The 19,736-nt window shown below is 52.0% G+C and overlaps 1 protein-coding gene across 6 annotated transcripts in view; it reads right to left on the bottom strand.

The window, feature by feature from the left end:
- Positions 1 to 1,014: 1,014 nt before the first annotated feature.
- NFATC2 (nuclear factor of activated T cells 2) overlaps positions 1,015 to 19,736 on the bottom strand; it is a 140,197-nt gene continuing 121,475 nt past the window's right edge. For 2 of the 6 annotated variants that reach the window (XM_047067601.1, XM_047067607.1), the window contains exon 10: positions 1,015 to 5,512. In XM_047067601.1, coding sequence (XP_046923557.1) covers positions 5,457 to 5,512 — 56 coding nt within the window. In that variant the 3' untranslated portion in view covers positions 1,015 to 5,456. Of the gene's footprint in view, positions 5,513 to 6,454; positions 7,192 to 12,429; positions 12,518 to 19,736 lie in introns of those variants that run through there. The other 4 variants (XM_047067602.1, XM_047067603.1, XM_047067605.1 and 1 more) reach the window with 4 other exon arrangements.

Raw genomic sequence — 19,736 nt, 5'->3', positions numbered from 1 at the left:
CATTCTGGTGACCCAATTTCACATGATCCCACAAAAAAACCTAAAATACTGTGCTGGTCATCAGGAACAAACTGTTCACCGGGAAGCTCTTCTAGAAGCCAGCTCGGATCCTATAGGTGTGGGTTCTGGAGCTCTTTGGGGCATCTGTCCAACCTTATGCTCTAAAGGGGAGAAATGGGAACCAGCTGGTCCCGGCCACCAGAGGGGACCATGGGGAGGCACTTCCAGTAGCCAGAACCCATGCAGGACCCTGTATGTGCTTGGGACACCCCACCCATATGGTACTGTTGGTTCCAGGCACTGGAAGTGGGGCTTGGAAAAGTCCCCAAGAAGGCATTCCAAAGGCAAAGTTGTGGTGTTGGTAGAGGGGTCCTGAAGCACAGGGCCCGGGGCAGGGATCCTGACCAGGGTAGAGCTGACCAGTGGGTGAAGTTTGAGCAATATTAAGACTAAACAGCAATCACTTCCAAACTCTTAGGTGCTTTAGCTATAAGGGGGGAGGGTGGGGGTGAGGGATGGAAAGCTGTTGTCAGGAGGAAGCCAGCTGGAAAGTTCTAGTATTTAAATATTCTCTTTGTGGGTTTGGTAAAAGACACTTTTCGCTTTTAAATTGTGTAAAATGTTCAAACAATGAATTGCTTTTCCTTTCAAGTGGCCAGCTCAGCCCAGCTGTCTGCGAATGCTCTGCAACCCTCTGTGAGCTGGCCCAGGGTGGACATTAGACATCCTCTTTACCTAGATGCCCTTCTCAACAGGTTTAAAGACCGATTATGGCAGAGCTACCCTGATGGGAGCAGGGAGAGAAGTGGACAAAGCCAGGTTGACTTCCTGACGCTGCCGCTTTGGGCAAGTGGGTTCTGAGCCCCGGTGCTAGATGGAGGATATGGCATCTTGCCTACCCTCTGGGGCTGAGACCAGGATTAAACCTATACGGGGTATCTGTATGAACTCAAAATGTAAAAGGCAAATTTGAGCAGCATCTCTAGAGAAGAAAAGATACACCAAAGCACTCACTGCTTTCAGCCGTTTTATTGCTAAACTATCACGATATAAGCCGTATAAAAATACTTTACATATAGCAAAAATAAACTACATTAAACTGGAGATTAAAAACATTTTGCATAGGAATGTGATGTATTCAAACTTCCTTAACAGTCAAGATTTTTAAAACCTAAGCCTTCCAGCACCACCCTGTTGGAGAGAATTCTGTTTGTTGGAGAACTACTTACGGCATGGTCAACATTTTCTCCCCTCTGAGGGCTGTAGAGGCAATGGGGGTAAGGGAGGTTCTTTGACAAGGTGCTCAGGGTCTAAACTTGTCCCAAGGGCAGTGCCGAAAGCCCGTGCCCTAATGGAAAATGTATCCTTTGCTTCCGACGCGTCCGACCCGGGACGGGGCAGGTGTTTGGGCTGCCGACAGCTGCACGAAGGCAGGGTGTTAAACGTTTTTTCCGACACCCAACATCCCGTCTCCTTTTCAGAGGGGCTCGCTTAGGGACCATCTCCAGCTCACCAATCACAGAAACGTTTGTTTTTAAACAAACTGAGTTAAGGTGGTGACGTTGGCTATAACTGAAGGTTCTCCCGACAGCGGAGGGAAACTGATGTTTGCAATCACCATCCTTTGTGACACTTCTTAAGCATTTAGCTGGAATGCAGGAAAACCCGTGCATTGGCTGGTTTGGCTCCATGAGGTTTAAGGCCTAAGCCCTGGGCTTGGAAGACTGGCGGTTAGGATGTGTTGGGTACCTGCTAAAGGGTCATCCCTCCAAAAAAAAAAAAAAAAAAAAAAGTGGATGCCGGACCTTGTCAGGAATGTCCCAACCCCCATGCCTCCTGTAAACGTGAACAAAATTGTTAGCCGGACCTCTGACGGTCTTTCAATTGTGAATAGAAAGCACTTGGGAAGCGTTTTTTGACATGAAAACACACACATTCAGCCTCCCTTTAGTCTGTTGTAACAACCAGAACATATCCGCTTCCAATCTGTCTAAATGTTGCAGCTCCCACGCTGGCCAAGACGGACTTCCTGAGACCGACGTCTTGGCTACTGGATGTAAATGAGAAAGGCCCCATCAGTGCTTTCCAGTTTTTCGAAGGAACCATCCTGATTCATCTAGGGTGTGTCTATGCTGGAAAACTGCATGTCCTTTGGATAATGCGTACAGGGGTTACCTAGCGGGATTTGGTCAGCTCTGTAAACGGTAGCCTGCACCCATCTTTCAGAATCCCGTTACCACACAGGCGGTTTTGTTTTTAACTCACGATCACCTACTAGGCCACTTCTTTGGGGGATCTAAACACTTTACAAGACAGTTCTCCTCCGTGACCAGACGCAGGCTCAGAGGTGAAGTCCGTGTCCTCTCTGGCAACAGATGGTTCCTTTTTCCACAAAGCCATCCCCCTTCTTTCTCCAAAGATGCTTTCTTCTAAGACTCAGGTGACTGATAAACTCTGAGGTGGGTAGTTCCGTGGGGCTTTTTTTGGGGGGGGGGGTTGTGGGGGGGGGTTTGTATTTTTGTTTTGTGTTTTTGCTAGCACGATTCACAAATTTTCAAGGATACATCCTTTCTCTTGGGGTGGGGGGGGGAGGCGGAAATCCTCAGCATATGTAAAAAGAGACACTTGCAAGAGATTTCAACCATTTATAAATATTTTCTAATTCCAACAGGGGTGTGTGATATTTTCGGGACAGATAAAAAGCATAAAAATACAGGTAAGAAAATAAAATTTAATAACCTACTACTTTGGGTTGCTATTATATATTATCAGGCAGCAGTATTTTTGTACATACGGGAAGACTTGCAAACTCGGGAAATATACTACATTCAGCAACACGGTAGATTCCTGTTAGCAATGCTACATATTTACATTACCTTGGATGTAGCAAGTGCAAACCTCCACCTGAGATCCTTCTCACACGTGCAACACACACATCTTTCCCACTTAGACATCCTTACTTTCTCCTTCTCTGTAGAGGATCCTATTGCCTCTTCCCAGACTGAAAATATTTTGTGAGCAATTCCTCTTGGCAAAATCTCCTCCTGGCATTTGTTCCTGACCAAACTTTCTCGCTAGCTGTCGGTTCCTAATACACATTCTCTCGCCTGTTTATGTCTCAAAACTAATGCTTTTTGCTTCTCTTTCCTTCGCTATTTGGTAGAGTTGTTTATGAAAGGCCTTCCTCTAATATCCAGCCTAGGTGGTCTCAGAAAAAGCTTGTGCGTGCGTTATACACACACACGTACGTGCACAGGTTCGTGCAAGAGTTGGAACTAGCAGGAGGCCCTTTTCACTAACCTAGAAGATTGATGGAAAACGCGTTAGCCCTTGTTCGCCCCATCCAGGCACAACGAAGCAGAGCGACTTTGCTATAATAGCAGGAAGGCACTTGGGTAAAACATTCAGATAACTGAGGAAGGCCAATATCCCTCATGTGCAAAGAAAAAAAAAAAGGGAAATGGTTCCTAGCCAGGTCAAGTGAGAACAGATCTCTCACCAAACACTAACTCTGCCCCAGTGAAGTCCAATGTTGCTGGAGAGACTGCTTTGGGTAAAGCTGCTGGTGTAAGGAAACTTTTCGTGAATTAGGAAGAATTTCACATCCCAGGAGCTCTGCGGCAATTTGCGTTAAAGAGGATTTTGCTAAACTTTGTGCTTGGGGTGGGTGGAAGAGAGGTCCCGGATTGTTAGGGGGAAAACAAATGCTAGGCCTCGATGAAAAGGTCACACCCTGGGCGTTCTGTCCACTCTCTGGAGCACCAGACCCACCAGGCTGTAGTCACCAAGCCTCACGCTCCTGGAAGAGCTGTTGGGAAGGTTTAACCTCCGGATAACCTTGACTAGGAAGCCAGGACTTGTAAATGCCACAGGGAGACCTCAACGGCCAGGATTCTCTTCCTACGCTTCTCCCTAGCAGATCTGAGAAATCGCGAAGCAGAGCCTTTCGAAGAGCGCCGGGACCTCTGCATTCTGTTGTTGATTACGGGGGAAGAAACCGAATGGCCGAAAACGAGTCCCTGGCTTGTCCCGGGGTGTCCACGGTACATGCAAACAGGAACGCATCTGGGCGATGAGAACCCACCCCTGCGGAGGACTCCAGAGTTTTCTGTGTTTGCAGAAACTGCACCAGAGGAGGCAGACTCATGAGGGCTCGACGTGCGCAGTGGAGACAGAATTTGGGGGCCAATCACCATGCAAGCGGTCCGGGCAGAGCTCTGTCCAACTGCGGACTGCACGTGGGCTGGTTCTCTCCGATGCGGATGCAGGCGGCTAATGCGGACAGGTCTCGGGGACCGAGGGACGCTTGAAAGGGCTTCAGGTAAAGATCACCAATGAACTTTGGGGGCCACAGCCTGCGATGGCGTCCCACGTGGAGTCGAGGCCAGAGGGAACTCTGCCCTTCTCACGGGGGAACCCACTTAGAAAAAGAAATGCTTAGGCCTGCTCATTGCCTCATTTCTCACAATTTAACCAAAATACCTTCACTTTTTTTTTTTTTTTTTTTTTGGTGGTTTTAGCTCCTCTTCAATTCCTTCTCAAAATTCAATGCACATGCCTGAGATTGTTGTTCCTCGCTAGTTTACGGGGGAAGAAAAGCACTCTGGCCGTTAGGAAGAAAGCAAGCGAGAGCAGCAGAAAGCCATTAGGTTGCAGGGGTGCGGAGGTGTTCACACTGCAGCCTGCGGTCCCTGCTCGAGTCCGACCGCCCGCTGCAGGAGTGAGGAACTGCTGGCCTGGAGCGAGCCCCACCCTCCAGCCAGCTTTTTGAAGCAGAGGGAAAAAAAATAACGTGTACACGTGTCATAACTTAACGCCGAGTTTTAACAGGCCATCTTGTTAGGGGCCACTTGTGCTTCAGAATGAGAAAACTCAAAAATCAGGCTTTCGCTGTGGCCCAACCGTGGCCAGGAACAGGCGATCCCTAAGGATGACGGTCCGGCTTCCGTTTTTCTTCAGCCCATAAGCCAGACTCTTGGGTCACGTTCCCTTGGTTGCTGTTTGAAAACTCCTTTTCCTTCAAAAGGTACAGGAGGTGTATCTGTGACCTGGAAAAATGAACGCAGGGCTGGGGTTTAATGACACGGCCCACATCTTCCACCCCCCACCCCAGCCCACGCCCTGAGCTCCGGTCAGTCCGTTCTCGGGGCCGTCGCGGCGTGCTGTCTTGTGCAGAATGTGTTTTTTTTTTTGGTCAGCAGGCACTTAAGGACACCATGAAAGTCAACCGAGATGCTCTTTGGGATTTAAAACAAAAATCAAAAAGGCACAGCGTTCTCCCTGGTGTTTACACAGAGAGGTGGCGAGCTCCTTAATCGAGGGTCAGCTTTTTGCCAGAACATGGTCCCGCGTGTGGCCTCCGGGCCAGGAGATGTACAGTAAAGAGAACAGAAGGTGAGAGGCAGTGGAAGGCTCCGAGGGGTCAGATACGGAAGGTGTCTTGCTAATGGCATCTTCTACGTCTGATTTCTGGCGGGAGGTCCTGAAAACTCCTTCCTGATAATTTCATTAACTACAAAAGAAAAGAGAAAGAGAGAGAGAGAGAGGAGGGGCGAGTGAGAGGGCACCAACAACACGGGTCGGATTAGCTTTCTAGAACCTTTAAACAAACAAACCACGCTTTTGTTCTCTCCGATAATACGTTGGACAATTTTTAACGTAAGAAATGCCTTCCTGTGCTTTTTCTGTTTTCCTGGACAGTAATATTTTGTGCTACGGATGTGTTTGCGAAGGGAACTTTAAAACATCGTGGCAGAAATTGAGCTGGGCCCTAGGGCAGGATCTAAGTATGTTCAGGCTCTCTGCTGACTACCACACTCCTTCCGTTATTACAGCATCCGGAAAATACCTACTACGAGACTAAACCATAGTTGACCCACAAAGCATTCAGTTCTCAAAAGAGACTTTTCAAAAGAGAGTAGATGGAGATACCACTGAGAGTAGCCATCAGTGTAGACGACATCTCTCTCAGCACAACCAGAAATTCTGGCCTTACCCCTCCCCCCCCCCCCACCACCCATGCTGGCGAAGTGTCCTCTGTCTGAGGGGCTCTGGAAAATTCGGTCACCCCCTCCCCCACAAGGGAACCAGGAATGTAATACCAGCCCCTGACATTAAGAAGAAGCTGGTTCTCTTCTCCCATCTCGGCCCCCTTATCCAGGGCCCCTGTCTCTGTAAGCAAGGCAGGAAGGTCTTAGAATGGGGATCTGGCAAAAAAGAAAAAAAAAAAAAAACAAAAAACTTTCTTGGTAAAAAGTTGCTCTCTGCAGCAGCCCAGATCCGAGGCAGGGGGTGTGCACAAACCCGAGGGCTATGTACGCCCTTGCCTGTGCAGTGGGATGGGTCGACTGGTCCCAGGGGCAGGAGGAGAGCGGAGAGGAGGGAGACCCCTGTTGGGTGCCTTCGAAGGTTCTTAATCTCCCCTCCCCCGCCTCCTCCCGCAGTCCTCTTCGTGGGTTTCGTCTTTGATTACCTTACTGTAATCCTCCCTGCTTATTTTCTGTTTCTGTTGAGATTTGCTCCAAGACCTCCCCACCCCACGCTCAAGCGGAGCCCTCCTAGGTCCAGCATGCTCTTCCCAGAAGACCCCTGCGTGGACGAGTCTGCAAGCCCCAGGGAAAGCGCAAAACTTTCCCCAAAAAGCCAACTGCCCTTGAGCTGGAAAAGGCACGCTTGACCTTGGGCTCCCTCACTCCACTGGTAGCGGCGTGACTCTACCTCTCTGTGCCTCGGTTTTCTCCTCTGGTAAGCGGAACCCACGACGTGTACGGCTTAGTCCCTGGTAGGCACTGAGGCCCATGCCTGCTCCTGGCGCCCGCCTGGCAAATGGTGTTCCATAGCGGCTGGCTCCACTCCCCACACCCCCGGGCTCGGGGTCAGACTCTGAATGAGTGCTTTGCCTCGGTGGGCTTCGTCTTGTGCTAGAAGCTATTGAGGCACCGCTCCCTGTTCTTCAGGTATGCGCTGAAAGCACGTGCGAGGTGGGAGTTCGGGTTAGCATCCCTTCTCTGCTGCCTCCTTACTTGAATTTGCCTCAGTCTCCCCATCTGTAAATCGGGTCTAAAAACGTCACCTCCCTTCTAGGGTCCTAGAGGAGCTTGGATAAGATCATGCGAGTGATGGACTTATCACAGTGCCCCGTGTCTGGCAGGTGTTGACAGCATGGTGCACATCAGGTATGAGATGTTATACCTACGGAGGTACACGTGCATAGTATTAGCACAGCAAAGCGTGGCCGCAGATCCATTAATAGCTCAGAGGATGAATTCACATTCAGCAAACCAACGTTGTTGACCGGGCACTTACTGTATACCAGGTACTGGCTGAGCTGACTCCCCGGGGCCCTAAAGCAGGAACCCAGCCCACCCTTCTGTGAACCCTGCCCGGGCCTGGTAAGCTGCGAGCCCTTTGTGAGGCAGGCAGGGAGCCACAGGGGAGCGGAATGCCAGGGGGGGGGAGGTGGGGTCAGTGCAGCTTCATGGGAAGCTTTTCAAAGCCCGGATTCTGAAGGGCTTCCTGTTTTCTCAATCTAGGAAACCAGAAGAGTCGATCCTTAATGGAAACTTTCCACAGCCTCGGCTTTCTAAAAATATCTGGTAGGCAGCCATGTTGGCACCACGGCCCTCACTAAAGGGTCGCTCCCCCTCCTCAGAAGGAAGGGGCTGGGGCCGGGGCGGGGGTGGAAGGTAGGCGCCGTGTTCAAGCACAGAGACGCTCTGCCCGCTTCCTGAAAGCTAGAGTCAGGTAGACGCTAATAGTTGCGTCTGGAAAACTCCGGACAGCGTGCACTTAGACCTTCGTGTGGTTGGGGGTGGCGAGGGGGCGGCTGTGGGCCCAGGCCCCGAAGTGAGGCCCACTCAAACCCCGCAGAAACCTCTCTGGCTAGAGGAACCTTCTCTTGCTGAAACCTCAGGGCTGGCTCCCCTGGCTGGGAGCAAGGAGAAAGTTCTAGAGCAGGAGTGCCAGCTGGGTGTTGGCAGGGACGGCGCCGGCCCCCCCCCCCACTTGGGGGACCTCGAGCCCAAGACGTGGAGGGTCTTTGCTCCACAGCCGGGTCTCCTGTCTGCAGGGAGGTCTCCCCTCTGCAGCCACAAGTATTCAAACCAGTTCCCTGATGCCCACCATGCAACCTCTCCCTGGGTCCTCCCCCGGCTTCTGGGCTGGAGGGGACGGGGGGGCTCCTGCCTCAGCCCTGCCGCACCTCCTTCTCCAGCTCTCGTCTCCCTCTGCAGCTCTACCTGCTTAAGGTCTCCCTTACGCAAAACCCCCGCTCTGGGTGCCCCCTGCTTCCCTCGCCAGCCACGCAGGCTTCTACCTGCACTCTGCTGGTAGAGTAGCCCAGCGGCCCCTTTCTCCTCACTCCTGCATTCAAGGCTCTGCTCCCTCTCCTGCTCTGCACTGCATCCCCCCAGTCCTGCCCAGTCTCCTCCAGGTATCCGTTCCAGGCAGTTCACCAGCTAGTGCTTTATGTTCTTGTTCCCCCACGGAACCCTCCGCTTTTAAACAGGGCCTCAGGAAGTGCTCAGTGACACCTTTCTGAGCTTCCTTTTTCTCCTCAAGTGGTAAGTAGCCTAAGGTCCCACAGACAGGCTTCGTCCCCACTCTGAGTGCTGAAACACGGTTCTGTATCAGCCTTCTGCGTTCCATCCAGTCAGTAAATGCTTTGAGCATCTATCCTAGGCCAACTTTTGTATCTTTCCTCCCACCTCTTCCCAAACTGGGCCACACGCATTTCTCCAACAGCCCCTCTCCTCGTCCCAACGCCACCTTTGCACGGAAGCTGTCTCCCACTCCTACCCTCGGGCCCTCACTTCCTCCAGAAGCAAATAGCGAATTCTCACAATGCTTTGCTTGCAACCTCCTAGGCCAGGTTATTTGAGTTTCCTGTGTCCTCAGGGTGCCATGCATAGTGCCATGCATACAGCAGGTACCTAATGTATGCATCTCAGCCCCCCACAGATATCCCACACCACAGCCTAGGTCACTTGGTTTCGAGAAGCTGTCTTTCCTCTGCCCTCCAATTGACAAATGGGTTGCCAATCTGTTACTTGTCTGGAACCTTTTCTCTACAAAAGAATATAAGCCATTCGCATTTATTGAAGGCTGACTGCATGCCACGCACTGTAACAAATGCAAAGTTTTTCTTACGCCAAACCTAGCAATACAACCCTCGCCTCATAGTTGGAGATAGGCAATCCCCTGCCATACCAGGTGATGGAATTGCGATTTGAACTCAAGGCCCATGTATTAACCTGAACCCTAGATGGCTACACAATTGATGAGACCGTACTATTAAGTGCAGAAGTCATCATGTTTTTTTCCATGGTCCTGGCGTCCTCAGTGTCGTGTGTGTGTGTGTGTCAGGAAAAGGCGAGGGCAGCCTCTGCGAAGTTAACAGCAGAGAAGGCCATATGCTGAGTGGTTAAGGCGGTCATTGAGTATCACTTTCTCAGAACAGAATTGAGGCTAATGGTGTCGCCTCTACCACAGGCAGCCCTGACCTTTTATCACCCCTAGCGCGAGGCGCCGTGATGAAAACATTGATGAACGTGTACAACCTCAGGGTGATTTCTAAGCCTGACACCTAAGGCTGAAACCAGAAAGGAAAAGATCGACAGATGTAAGTATATTATAATTATATATTTTTCTCTTTAAAACTCTGAAAAATCAAGCAGAGAGAATAAAAATAAAACACTTCTAATAAAGGGCTGTTGGCATAAAAAGAATATGAGGGATCATCAAACTTCTTCTGTAAAGGGCCAGACAAAAATATTTGCAGTGCTATGGGCCCCCTACTCAACTACCCAGCTCTGCCCTGTAGTGTGAAAGCAGCCATAGACAGTATGTGAGCAAACGGACATGGCTGTGTGCCAATAAAACTTTATTCGCCACAACAGACCGGGGGCCAGATCTGAACAGGCCAGTTGCCAACTGGTGTGAGACTTAGTGTACCAGCCCCTAGTATATACCATGGCAGAGCAGTGTTTTTTCACCTACTTTTTCTTTAGGGGGGGAGGGGAATAAAGCCAATGCCTCTTACTTGTGCTGTTCCTCAAACAACCCTAGGTGTTTATGTCTACAGACTTGGATTTCTCTTAGCATCCCACTGTGCCCTAGGAATGTTACGATTCCCTTGAAGGGCCAGACACCTGCAATACTGACTTTCATTCAGCTGAGCTCAGAGGTTCTCAAACTTTACCTTGCAGCACAGCTGCTCAGAGGTGCATGTAGAAAACCACATGGATATACACGGTAGGTGTAATTTAAAAGCCCGTCAAGGGTAACTTTGACTCTGGGCCTTTTCCCCTTAATTGCTGACTTTGGAACTTAATTCCCCGAAAAAGCAACAACAGGAAGGAGTGGAGAGACCCCCCCTCCTGTTTCTCTCCCCAAAGCCTCAAGCATGTTTTCTCAAATCTGGTTAGATCATGTGAGTGCCCACAAGAGTCTGGGGGCCAGCCACAAAGGCCACAGCCACTCCTCGAGCTTGGACAGGAATGGGGGAGGCTGCATTCTCTAGGCCAGAGAGTCTAAGAGCCAGGATAGGGGCAGGGTCCACTCACTACCCTTCTTCATCCCGCAGCGCTTGGCCGAATCTCCTCTCGAGACCCGTGCTTGGGGCAAGGAGGCTGGACCAGGAAGCCCGTGACGTGTGCTCTGGGTGATTCTGTCCCAACTGCCGTGAGGTAAAGCTGCTGGGACAGCTGAGGGTGAGCACCCGGCCTCTTCCCCACTAGCATGTGGAAAAGGGCTGAGCAGGCAAGGTGGCCCTTGGCCCTTCTCCTGTGACGCTGATCTCAAAACTGAAATGATCTGTCCTCTAAGAACAAAACTCTTTTTCGCTCTGCTTTTTGCTGGCTCAGGAACTTTCCAGCCACCTCTGTGTGCTCTGGGGGAACAGTGAAGAGCTTTCCAGATGGGCCAGGCCAGACTTTAGACTCAGCGAAAAAGACAAAAAAAACCCTTGACAGGCCTGAAGCCCAAAGCCTTGGGTGGGGTCTGAGAGGTACAGGATAGTAAATCCCCCAGGGGCCCTGGACATCAGAGCCAGCTTGCCAAAGTTCCCAGGCCCCTGTAAGGTCAGAAGCATTGCCAAGTGCTAATACCAGGGAGGGAAGAAACACGCTTTAAAAAGGCCCCTTCAGGACTCTGAGAAGTGGTTTACACTGTCCACACTGACATTTTAGCTGCATTTTTGTCACCCTGAGTCCCGGATCCGAAGCCCTCGGGAGGGAGTCTGGCACCTGGTATTCAGCAAATGTTCCCTGATGGCATTGTTGCCTTTGTGGACAGTGTTTGATAGTTGCTGTTGGAGAATGTGCCAGAGAAACACCCCCCCCCAATACTCCTTTCATGCCGCTACTAGGAAGTGTCAGCATGTCTTATCAGCAGAGCCCATCCCTCCAGAATGTCCAGGCCACTGTGTGTGCTGATGGGCGTGGCAGCTGGCAGTGAATTTGGTGCGTTTTCAGAACAGCTGCTCAGAGGTGCATATAGAAAACCACATGGACATACACGGTAGGTGTAATTTAAAAGCCCGTGTGATGCCGCCATGCACTTCTGGGCCTGGCCTTGATGGAATGAACCTACTTTATCTGACCAGGGAACCCTTCAGAAGCCACAGCCCGATGAGCCAGGGAGATGTCAGGAGGCACGTAACCAACAACACCACCGGCTGACTTCTGGTGAGTGTACTTCGTGTGCTGAATCGAATCGGCATGTGCACAGCATTCGGTCACAGCAACAGCATCTAAACAGCCGAGGCACAGAAAGGTAAAGCAACAGCCTCACCGTCCCAGGGGGACTCTACATTCACAGAGCGTCCTGCCCCCTGTGCTGTAAAGTCTGCGTGAGTTACCAGGCTCTTCTACGCAGGCCCAGAATCCAAAGTCAACTGAGGTATAGATCCAGTGCTTGAAGCTACATCAGGGGCTCTGCTGAGTTCAGTGGGAAAACCACAGCTCTATCCTGGACCAAGCACAGTACCCTCCGAGAGCAGCTTCCCGGGGCTTCTGATCTACCTTCCCCGTCTTGTTCCCCAATGCAGAGAGTCTTACTTAACTGGATACACCAAGCAACATGTACAAAACCAAAAAGGAGCTGGTCCAGTGCAGGAGCAGAACTCTCAGAGGTGGGAAGGTGGCCTTGCTATACTCTTCCTGGGAGGGGGTGATGGGGCCCCTGGGAGAACATGCAAATTCCCAGGGCCTCCTCTCCTCTCTCTCCTCCCCACCCCATCCGTGAGCTCCAGCCTCCCAGACCAGCTCAGGGATGGACCCCAGGGGTGTCCCCTTACAGAGCGATGGGGTCTAGCCTGCAGGAAGTGGTGTCTGTGAGGACGGTTGGAAAAGATTTCTTCTACTAAAAGTAATTCAGGTTAAGGAAACACACAGCTGGAAAACAAAAGGAGAAGCAGAAGAGGTCAATTACCTTTGACTTTGATTTCTCGGATCAAAGATCACAGTCATTCTGTTTCATAATATGTTTTGTATCCAGCTAAGGTGTGTGTCTATCAGCTCTGAAAAAGATTGGCAAAATCATTTTTGAGAAGAAAAAAAAAAAATCACCTTTGCCCTCTATTACACTCCGAACTCACGTTAATATCATCCGTTTAATGGGTAGCTCTTCACCTAGGGCCAACTCAGAACCCAGGACAGAATTTAACCCTCCGGCTGTAGTTTAAGCCCACATTCTGTATCCTCTTAAAACCACTGTGCCGGAATTAACCCCAAACCAGTGTAGTAGTCACTGAGAGGAGGGACTTAGTGCCAAGAAGTGAGGGTCCCTGAGATCAAAGGGCACCCGCGAGGTGATGGCGTTTTGTTTTGTTTTTTCTAAGCTAGACAAAACAGCCCTGCCTCCTGCAGGCCACGGAGCTGCGAATCAGGGCCGACTGAAGAGAGAAAAATGTACACGTTAGCTTCTGCAGCAAAGAACGTCAGAATTACACGAGGAATCGATTCAAACGTACGTGCTAAATTTGACTCGTTTCCTTCTTACAAGTGATAGAACCTCAGTGCGCATGCAAATTCGTAAGACTGCACATTTTCTTCCTGTTTTTTTTTTTTTTTTTTGGTTGACAGTGAAAAAAGTTCCTATTTTTTTTTTAATTTTTTTTTTCAACATTTATTTATTTTTGGGACAGAGAGAGACAGAGCATGAACGGGGGAGGGGCAGAGAGAGAGGGAGACACAGAATCAGAAACAGGCTCCAGGCTCCGAGCCATCAGCCCAGAGCCCGACGCGGGGCTCGAACTCACGGACCATGAGATCGTGACCTGGTTGAAGTCGGACGCTTAACCGACTGCGCCACCCAGGCGCCCCAAAAGTTCCTATTTTTATAGCTCCTGCCCAGTCAGCACACGGAGGGCCCTTAAAAGGGGGTGGTGATGAGTGTACATTACAAGCAATAAACCCCCTCTACAGCAGTTTTCCAATCACTTGTTCTCTTAATCCCCTTTAAAAAGTGTCAGAGTAAAATACCAGGGTCCGTTTCGCCTGCACTTAGAAATGTTTTCTGGGATGAATTTCTTACAACTTTTACTAGCTGTAGCATCGTTGGGCAAACCAGGATGCTCTTTCAGAGGCGAGGCACAGACTCCCGGAAATCTCCCCTTCAAGGTGGAGAACCCTCAAATAATGAGAGCTTTCCGGCAGGGCTGTAGTTAACGGGGCTGAACTCCCCCAGGCTGAGCTCCATTCGGGTTGGCTGGGTTGGGGTTAGGCACAGCAGAAAATAACCAGCTCCTCCAGTGCAGTTGCTGTGAACAGTTTGGACCCTGCGTTTCAGGCCACCTCCCATCTACTCCCCAAAATTCCGGGTGGCCATGGCCCCAGCAGCAGTTTCCTCACTGGATTGCCTTAGCTCCAGTGCACGGTGGCTTGTTCACCCCAAGAGCAAAAGGCATCGTCAGACCATTCATTCGAGGCCTTAAAATACCATCTGTATCCCAACAGTGGTCAAATTAATGTCTTCAGCCCAGACCTCACCCTTGACCTTCAGACTTTGCCATCTAACTACCCACTGGGCATCCCAAACTGAATATGGCCAAAGCCGATTTCCTGATTCTCACACCTGCCCTCCCTGCCCCCCACCACTTGTTCCCATCATAAGAAACCTCACTCTCTTCTTCCGGTTGTTCAGACCAATCTCGGTCACCGTTCGCATCCCTCCATATGCAAATGCTTCTGGGTTTACCTTCGAACTAGATCTGGGAACCAGCAGCCCCTACCACCTCCTGTCTTGATCACTACATCGGCCGCTCCCCTGTGTCCCTGACCCGGTGCTGGGATCCCTGGTCTCTGCCCAAGAACTGGTGGCACTGAAGGCACAGCAGTTGGTCAGTTGCTACTCCCAGAAAAACCTTAGGTGCTCTAAGGGCCAACAGGTTCCACTCTATCCATCTACACTCAGTAGACATCAAGTGCCACGCACAGGTCCAAGGTCACATGCTTGGAGCAGCGAGCCCAGTCTAGGGGGGAGCCCCGGGGACCATGCCTTTAAGTCCAGCCAGCCAGTACCCAAGAAGCAAGCCCTGCTCTGACTCTGCTCCCCAGCCCTCATCAAGAGTGTTCAGAGAATTTATAAAGCATTCACCTAACTGGTTTGCAGCCTTTTGAGGTACAGCTTCCTGTTTAGTCATGAAGTTTCACTCTTTCACGGCCTGTTTCTTGGTGCAAGGCAGAGGCGACAAGAGGAGAGGAAGGGCCTATTTCCATTCAACTAAGACCCCAACCTCAGCTCAAGACCCAGCCACCCACTTCCCCGCCAGCCATCTCTGGGGATTGGTGGTACAACACTCATTGCTCAGGTCAGGTTAGCGAGGCACAGAAAGATGGACAGGTTTGTCCAGGACCGGGCCCCTGCACTGGGCAGAGCTCAATAAAGCCCCAGCTTCATGGGCCTTAGGCCCAGGCTCCCTGTAGTTGGGAGATGCTCAGGCTGTCTTGGGAGCTGGGTGAAAATGCAGACTGGTGTCAGAAGCCCTTGGAAAAAAAGCACTCTGCCAGTGACAGCCCTGCAAGTCTCCTGGCCCCCTGCTGAGCCACAGAATGGGAATAACAACACCTTCTTGGCAAGGATTCTGTGAGGATTAAATAAGATGTTCTACCTGGCCTGTTGGCAGGTATTTATAAGCTCTGCGATATGGCCCCTAAAGAAGACCCATGGAAGAGTAAGAGGGAAGGGTGAGAAAGGGGACAGAGGCCAGGCCAAAGCATCCTCTCTAATAACCAAGAATAGGATCCTGTTTCCCTCCGCGGTTCACGAGGAAGTAGGTTCCTTTGATCGGCATGGCTGCTCTGGCCAGTTGTTAGTAATATGGAGGTGGATGGCAAGAGAGGCAGCCATGTTTAGAGTTACCTGGGTGACACCTACACCCCCCCCCCCCCAGCAAAGCCAAGGAGAGCAGCCTCTAGTCCTAGAATCATTGCCCCATTGTGTGGTCTTTTATGAGGCTACAGCTGAAGACCTACACAGCGATGTTGCATTTTTACAACACTAGGCATAAAGCGGTGAATCCTTCCACTGGTGCTGTGGATTAGATGATCACTGAAGACAGGGATTGGAAGTGCTTCCCTTATTAATCAACACTGATAATTAACGTGCAAGCACATGGTATCGACGGATAAAGTGCAAAAACACAGGAAAATGTGTCATCTCGCCAAATTATACAACTAACGTCCAGCCTCCTGAAAGCTCAGGCACGCGTCTCTAAGGGGGATGGAAGTAGATGGGAAGATCCGCGTGCACCTGTGTCATGCAGCTGACGGGACTCCGAGAACGGCCCAAGGTGCATGCAGTCTGCTGGCTCTACGATGAAAACACTGATGTCCCTCCCAACCACAGTCGAAACTGCTACCACCTTATCCCCTTTTCCACGTTTCCCGTGATTACGCATCCGCTTACAGTCTAGGGAACGACGACTTGGGACTTTCTCTAAGCTACGCTGCCCTAGGAGAAAGGACTCACCAACTGTAGAAACTCAAGCCTGAGCTGGGTTTGCCCCTTCTGCCCAGTCCTTTTCTCTAATTCAGCAGAATTTTCTTCTGATTTCATGCAGCTACATTGCACCTCTCCTGGCGAGCAACCACACGGCTTCTAAGGTAGCAACCACAGGCAAGAAAGCATTCTAAACAAACCACGGCTTGCTTCCTTGTCGTCCTGCCATTTCATCATGCCTGGACCCCAAACCTCTGCTGAGAGGCATCAGCCACAAAGCAAGCGTTGCAAAATACGTTGTTGCCAAAACAGAAGCAAAAGAAAGGCGCCGGTTGCTACATCCAGTGGAGATTCGGGAAAGAAATGGCGCTCCAAACCCACAAATGAGCCTGTGACCGCCAATGAGATGATAAAACAAATACTTAATTGTTCGGGTTAGCGTAAGATTTGACTGACCTACAGACCGACCGCCTGGGGGCGTAGGCCTGGCCCCAGGTTCATGGGCAAGCCCTCACCTGGGACCCAGCCCTGGGCAAGCCCACCTGCCTTGGAGAGGGAGAGGGCAAGTGCAGGGCCAAGAACCCTCCACCTTCCTGGTTCAGCCAAGGGCCTGTGGGGCGAGGAACGGCAAGATAAATCAGGGACCCCCCCCACCCTGGACCATTCAGTCTACTCCTTCCAGAATCAAAAAAGCTACTAGCTTTTGGAAAGAAATTTCACCAGGTCGGACCAAACCCAGTCCTGAATGTCTCCGGGTGAGATTCACAGGCCTGGTATGGGGAACTTGTTGCTGTCAACACAAAGGCTGTCCGAGGGACCAGAAAGGACTGTGTGTGTGTGACGTTATTCCAGGTGTCCCTAAGACACATGTGGACAGAACTCCAACTCCTGACTCATCCCCTTATCAAACCTGTCACCTCCAGGCCCAGCCATGAACTCAGTTGTGTCCCCCAAATGGCTATGTTGTGGTGCTAACCCTCGACGTGATGGTATCCGGACATGGGGCCTTTGGGGGTGACCAGAGTCGATGAGGCGATCAGGGTGGGGCCCCCATGATGGGATTAGTGCCCTCATCAGAAGAGACGCCAGAGAATTCGTGCGCTCGCCCTCCGCCCTGTGCCGGCCCAGTGAGAAGGTGCCCGTCCCAAGAGGGCTGTCACCAGAACCCCACCTCGCTGGCTCCCCGATCGCGGACTTCCAGACTCTAAACAGTGAGAAAGTTAATGGCAGCCGAGCTCAGATACGCCCACAAGCCCTGTTCTGCCAGAGCACCTGCCTCTCTGATGCCTCCATTTACGCTCACACGCAGGCATCCGCCAGCGAAGCGGCCAAGGTTAAGTGACTTGCCCGAGGTCAAAGGACTTTTCCAAGGCCACACGGCTGGTCCGCAGCAGGATTTGAACAAGGAGCAGACTCTGATGCTATGGCCCCAACGTTCCCACTACCACCACACCTTTATGCGGTCTGGGTCTGGGGCCGGGAGGCCCCCTCTCCTTGCTGTACGCATCGGAACCCATCTCTCTGTCCACACCCAGCCTCAACTGCTGCCTGGTTTCCTCCAGCCCAGAGCCCCTTCTCCCTGCTCCGCCCTCCACTGACCTCACAAAGGCAGCCTTCCCGCGTCTGGCAAGGTCGGAGGAGTCTCTGAGGGCAGGGGCCACAGACCTCTCGGTGCAGGGGCTGAGCACAGGGGTGAGGGGCGCACGCCCTCAGGGCAGACTCGCGGGGAAACAGTGCCGAGGGCCAGGGGGCGTGGGTCCGAATCTCAGCCTGCCACGTCCTGCCATGGGCTGGAGGCAGGCCCTGGCACTTCCTGCGAATCTCTGGGAATCAACGAGTCACCACGTGACAGGTGCTTCCGACAGCGTGTGGCCCATCACGAGCACTCTGTATTCACGGAGGGAACATGGGCCAATCCACTTCTGGAGCCTCAGTTCCTTCGTCCGCAACGTGGGAATGACAACGTGTAACCTGGCGAGGGGTTGTGCGTGAATACAACCGGCTCCGGGTCAAGCCGCAAAAAAGTGTGCTCGCGCCGTTCCTATCCCCGTCGTTAGCGTGTGTTTTCACCGGCCACGTGGAGAACATTTGGTTAACAGGCTGAGCTGACTGGACGGCCACCCTCTTTCCCCAGAGCACTTTCACCTCCGCAGCTATTTCTGCATTTTCAGAGTGGGCGGGTCTGAGGTCAGCCGTGCTCTCAGAGATGCCTTCTCACATCCTGCCGAGAGGGGCCCCTCCCAGGCCACCCTGCACAGAGTGCTGGCTGCCCTGGACCAGCGGCGTGCAGATGCATAAGAGCCCTCTGAGTCACCCACGCTCTGCAAGCCAGAGGCCTCCGGAAGCCAGCCCCAGCATCAATCAGGTCCCGCACGGCACCCAGCCGCCCAGACATCTTACCAGCAAGACCTCGGAGCTTACGAGAAAAAGTGCCACGCTGCACCGAGCTGTCCCCGGCTCTCAGGATGAGTAAACACGGCAGTTCTGGGGCTCTGGTTCCGAGTCAGAAGCCAAGGTGCTAACGGGGCGGAGGGTGTGGTTGGCGGGTGGGGAGGGCAGGCCGGCGTGCCGCCAAGGTGGGAATTCTTTCGCGGTTCTCCTTGGGCAGCCAGAACCTGCTTCTCCGGATGCAAATCGGAACAAAGACTGGACCCTGGGATGCCGTAGCTTTTAGGATTCCACAGTAAAAATCACCCATGTACTTTTTGAGGGAAAACGGCTTGAGCGTTAACAATGCTGCTCACTCTAGTTAAGCTGGGGGGAGGAGATTTAAGAAGCCCAGAGTAGCCTGGCTCCCTCGTAGGACCGCAAGGCCAAGCCCAGGGCGCATGTCTAAAAAGCGACACGGTATTAGCACATCACAAGCCTTAAAACAGAGCTGAGGCCCGGGGCTCAGACGGCGCTGGTGGCTTCCCCGGGCAGGACAGGAGGCCTCCCAGCTCGCTCCTGGTGACAGTATGATCCCGCAAAAGAGAAAAGCGTAAGCTCACATCCCACAAAACCACCAGCAACCTGTCTCTAGACCTAAAGGAACCCAAGCCTTCTCGTGCTGTCGATCCGATCCCGGCTTTGGGTGGCCATCCGGGTGGCAGGGCACAAAAGGCAGCCTTCCTCTCCAAGTCACGTATAACCAGCTCAGCCTCCACAGTCAGGGGCCCGTCTGATGGGAACTCCAGGGGATCCCAGAGGGTGACGGGTGAGTGGCTGCCGGACCACACCATGCACAGTAGGTGCCTGGATGCTGTAGACACCCACCGGATTCCACTCGGATGGACTCTCTCCCGCCAGCACTCACACACTCCTGGGACCTAGGGGTTCCCCCTCAGCCCCGGGAAAGTCCACACCTTTAAAATCAAAGAAAATACGCTTCTCTGCCTCATCCTCTAGTCGCCTCCACCTTCCTTCCTACGCTTCAACCACGGCAAGCAGGCTTACACCCCAGGGCCTTTGCACTTCCTATTCTTGCTACCTGGGATGCTCTTTCACTAGATATTTACAAGGCTCTCTCATTGAGTATTGCTCGGCAGTCAAAAAGAATGAAATCTTGCCATCTGCCACTATGTAGATGGAACTAGAGGGTACTGTGCTAAGCGAAATCGGTCAGAGAAAGACAAATACCCTATATGACTTCACTCACACGAGGACTTTAAGACACAGAACAGATGAACGGAAGGGAAGGGAAGCAGAAATAATATCAGGACAGGGAGGGGGACAACACAGAAGAGACTCTTAAATATGGAGGACCGACAGAGGCTTACTGGAGGGGTTGCGGGAGGGGGGATGGGCTCAAGGGGGGA

This window comes from Lynx rufus, unplaced genomic scaffold (assembly GCF_022079265.1).
Source record: "Lynx rufus isolate CCGP_SWC_20201006 ecotype Redwood Valley unplaced genomic scaffold, mLynRuf1.p SCAF_8, whole genome shotgun sequence".
NCBI classification, from domain to species: Eukaryota; Metazoa; Chordata; class Mammalia; order Carnivora; family Felidae; genus Lynx; species Lynx rufus.
This window is presented reverse-complemented; position numbering and strand designations above follow the sequence as displayed.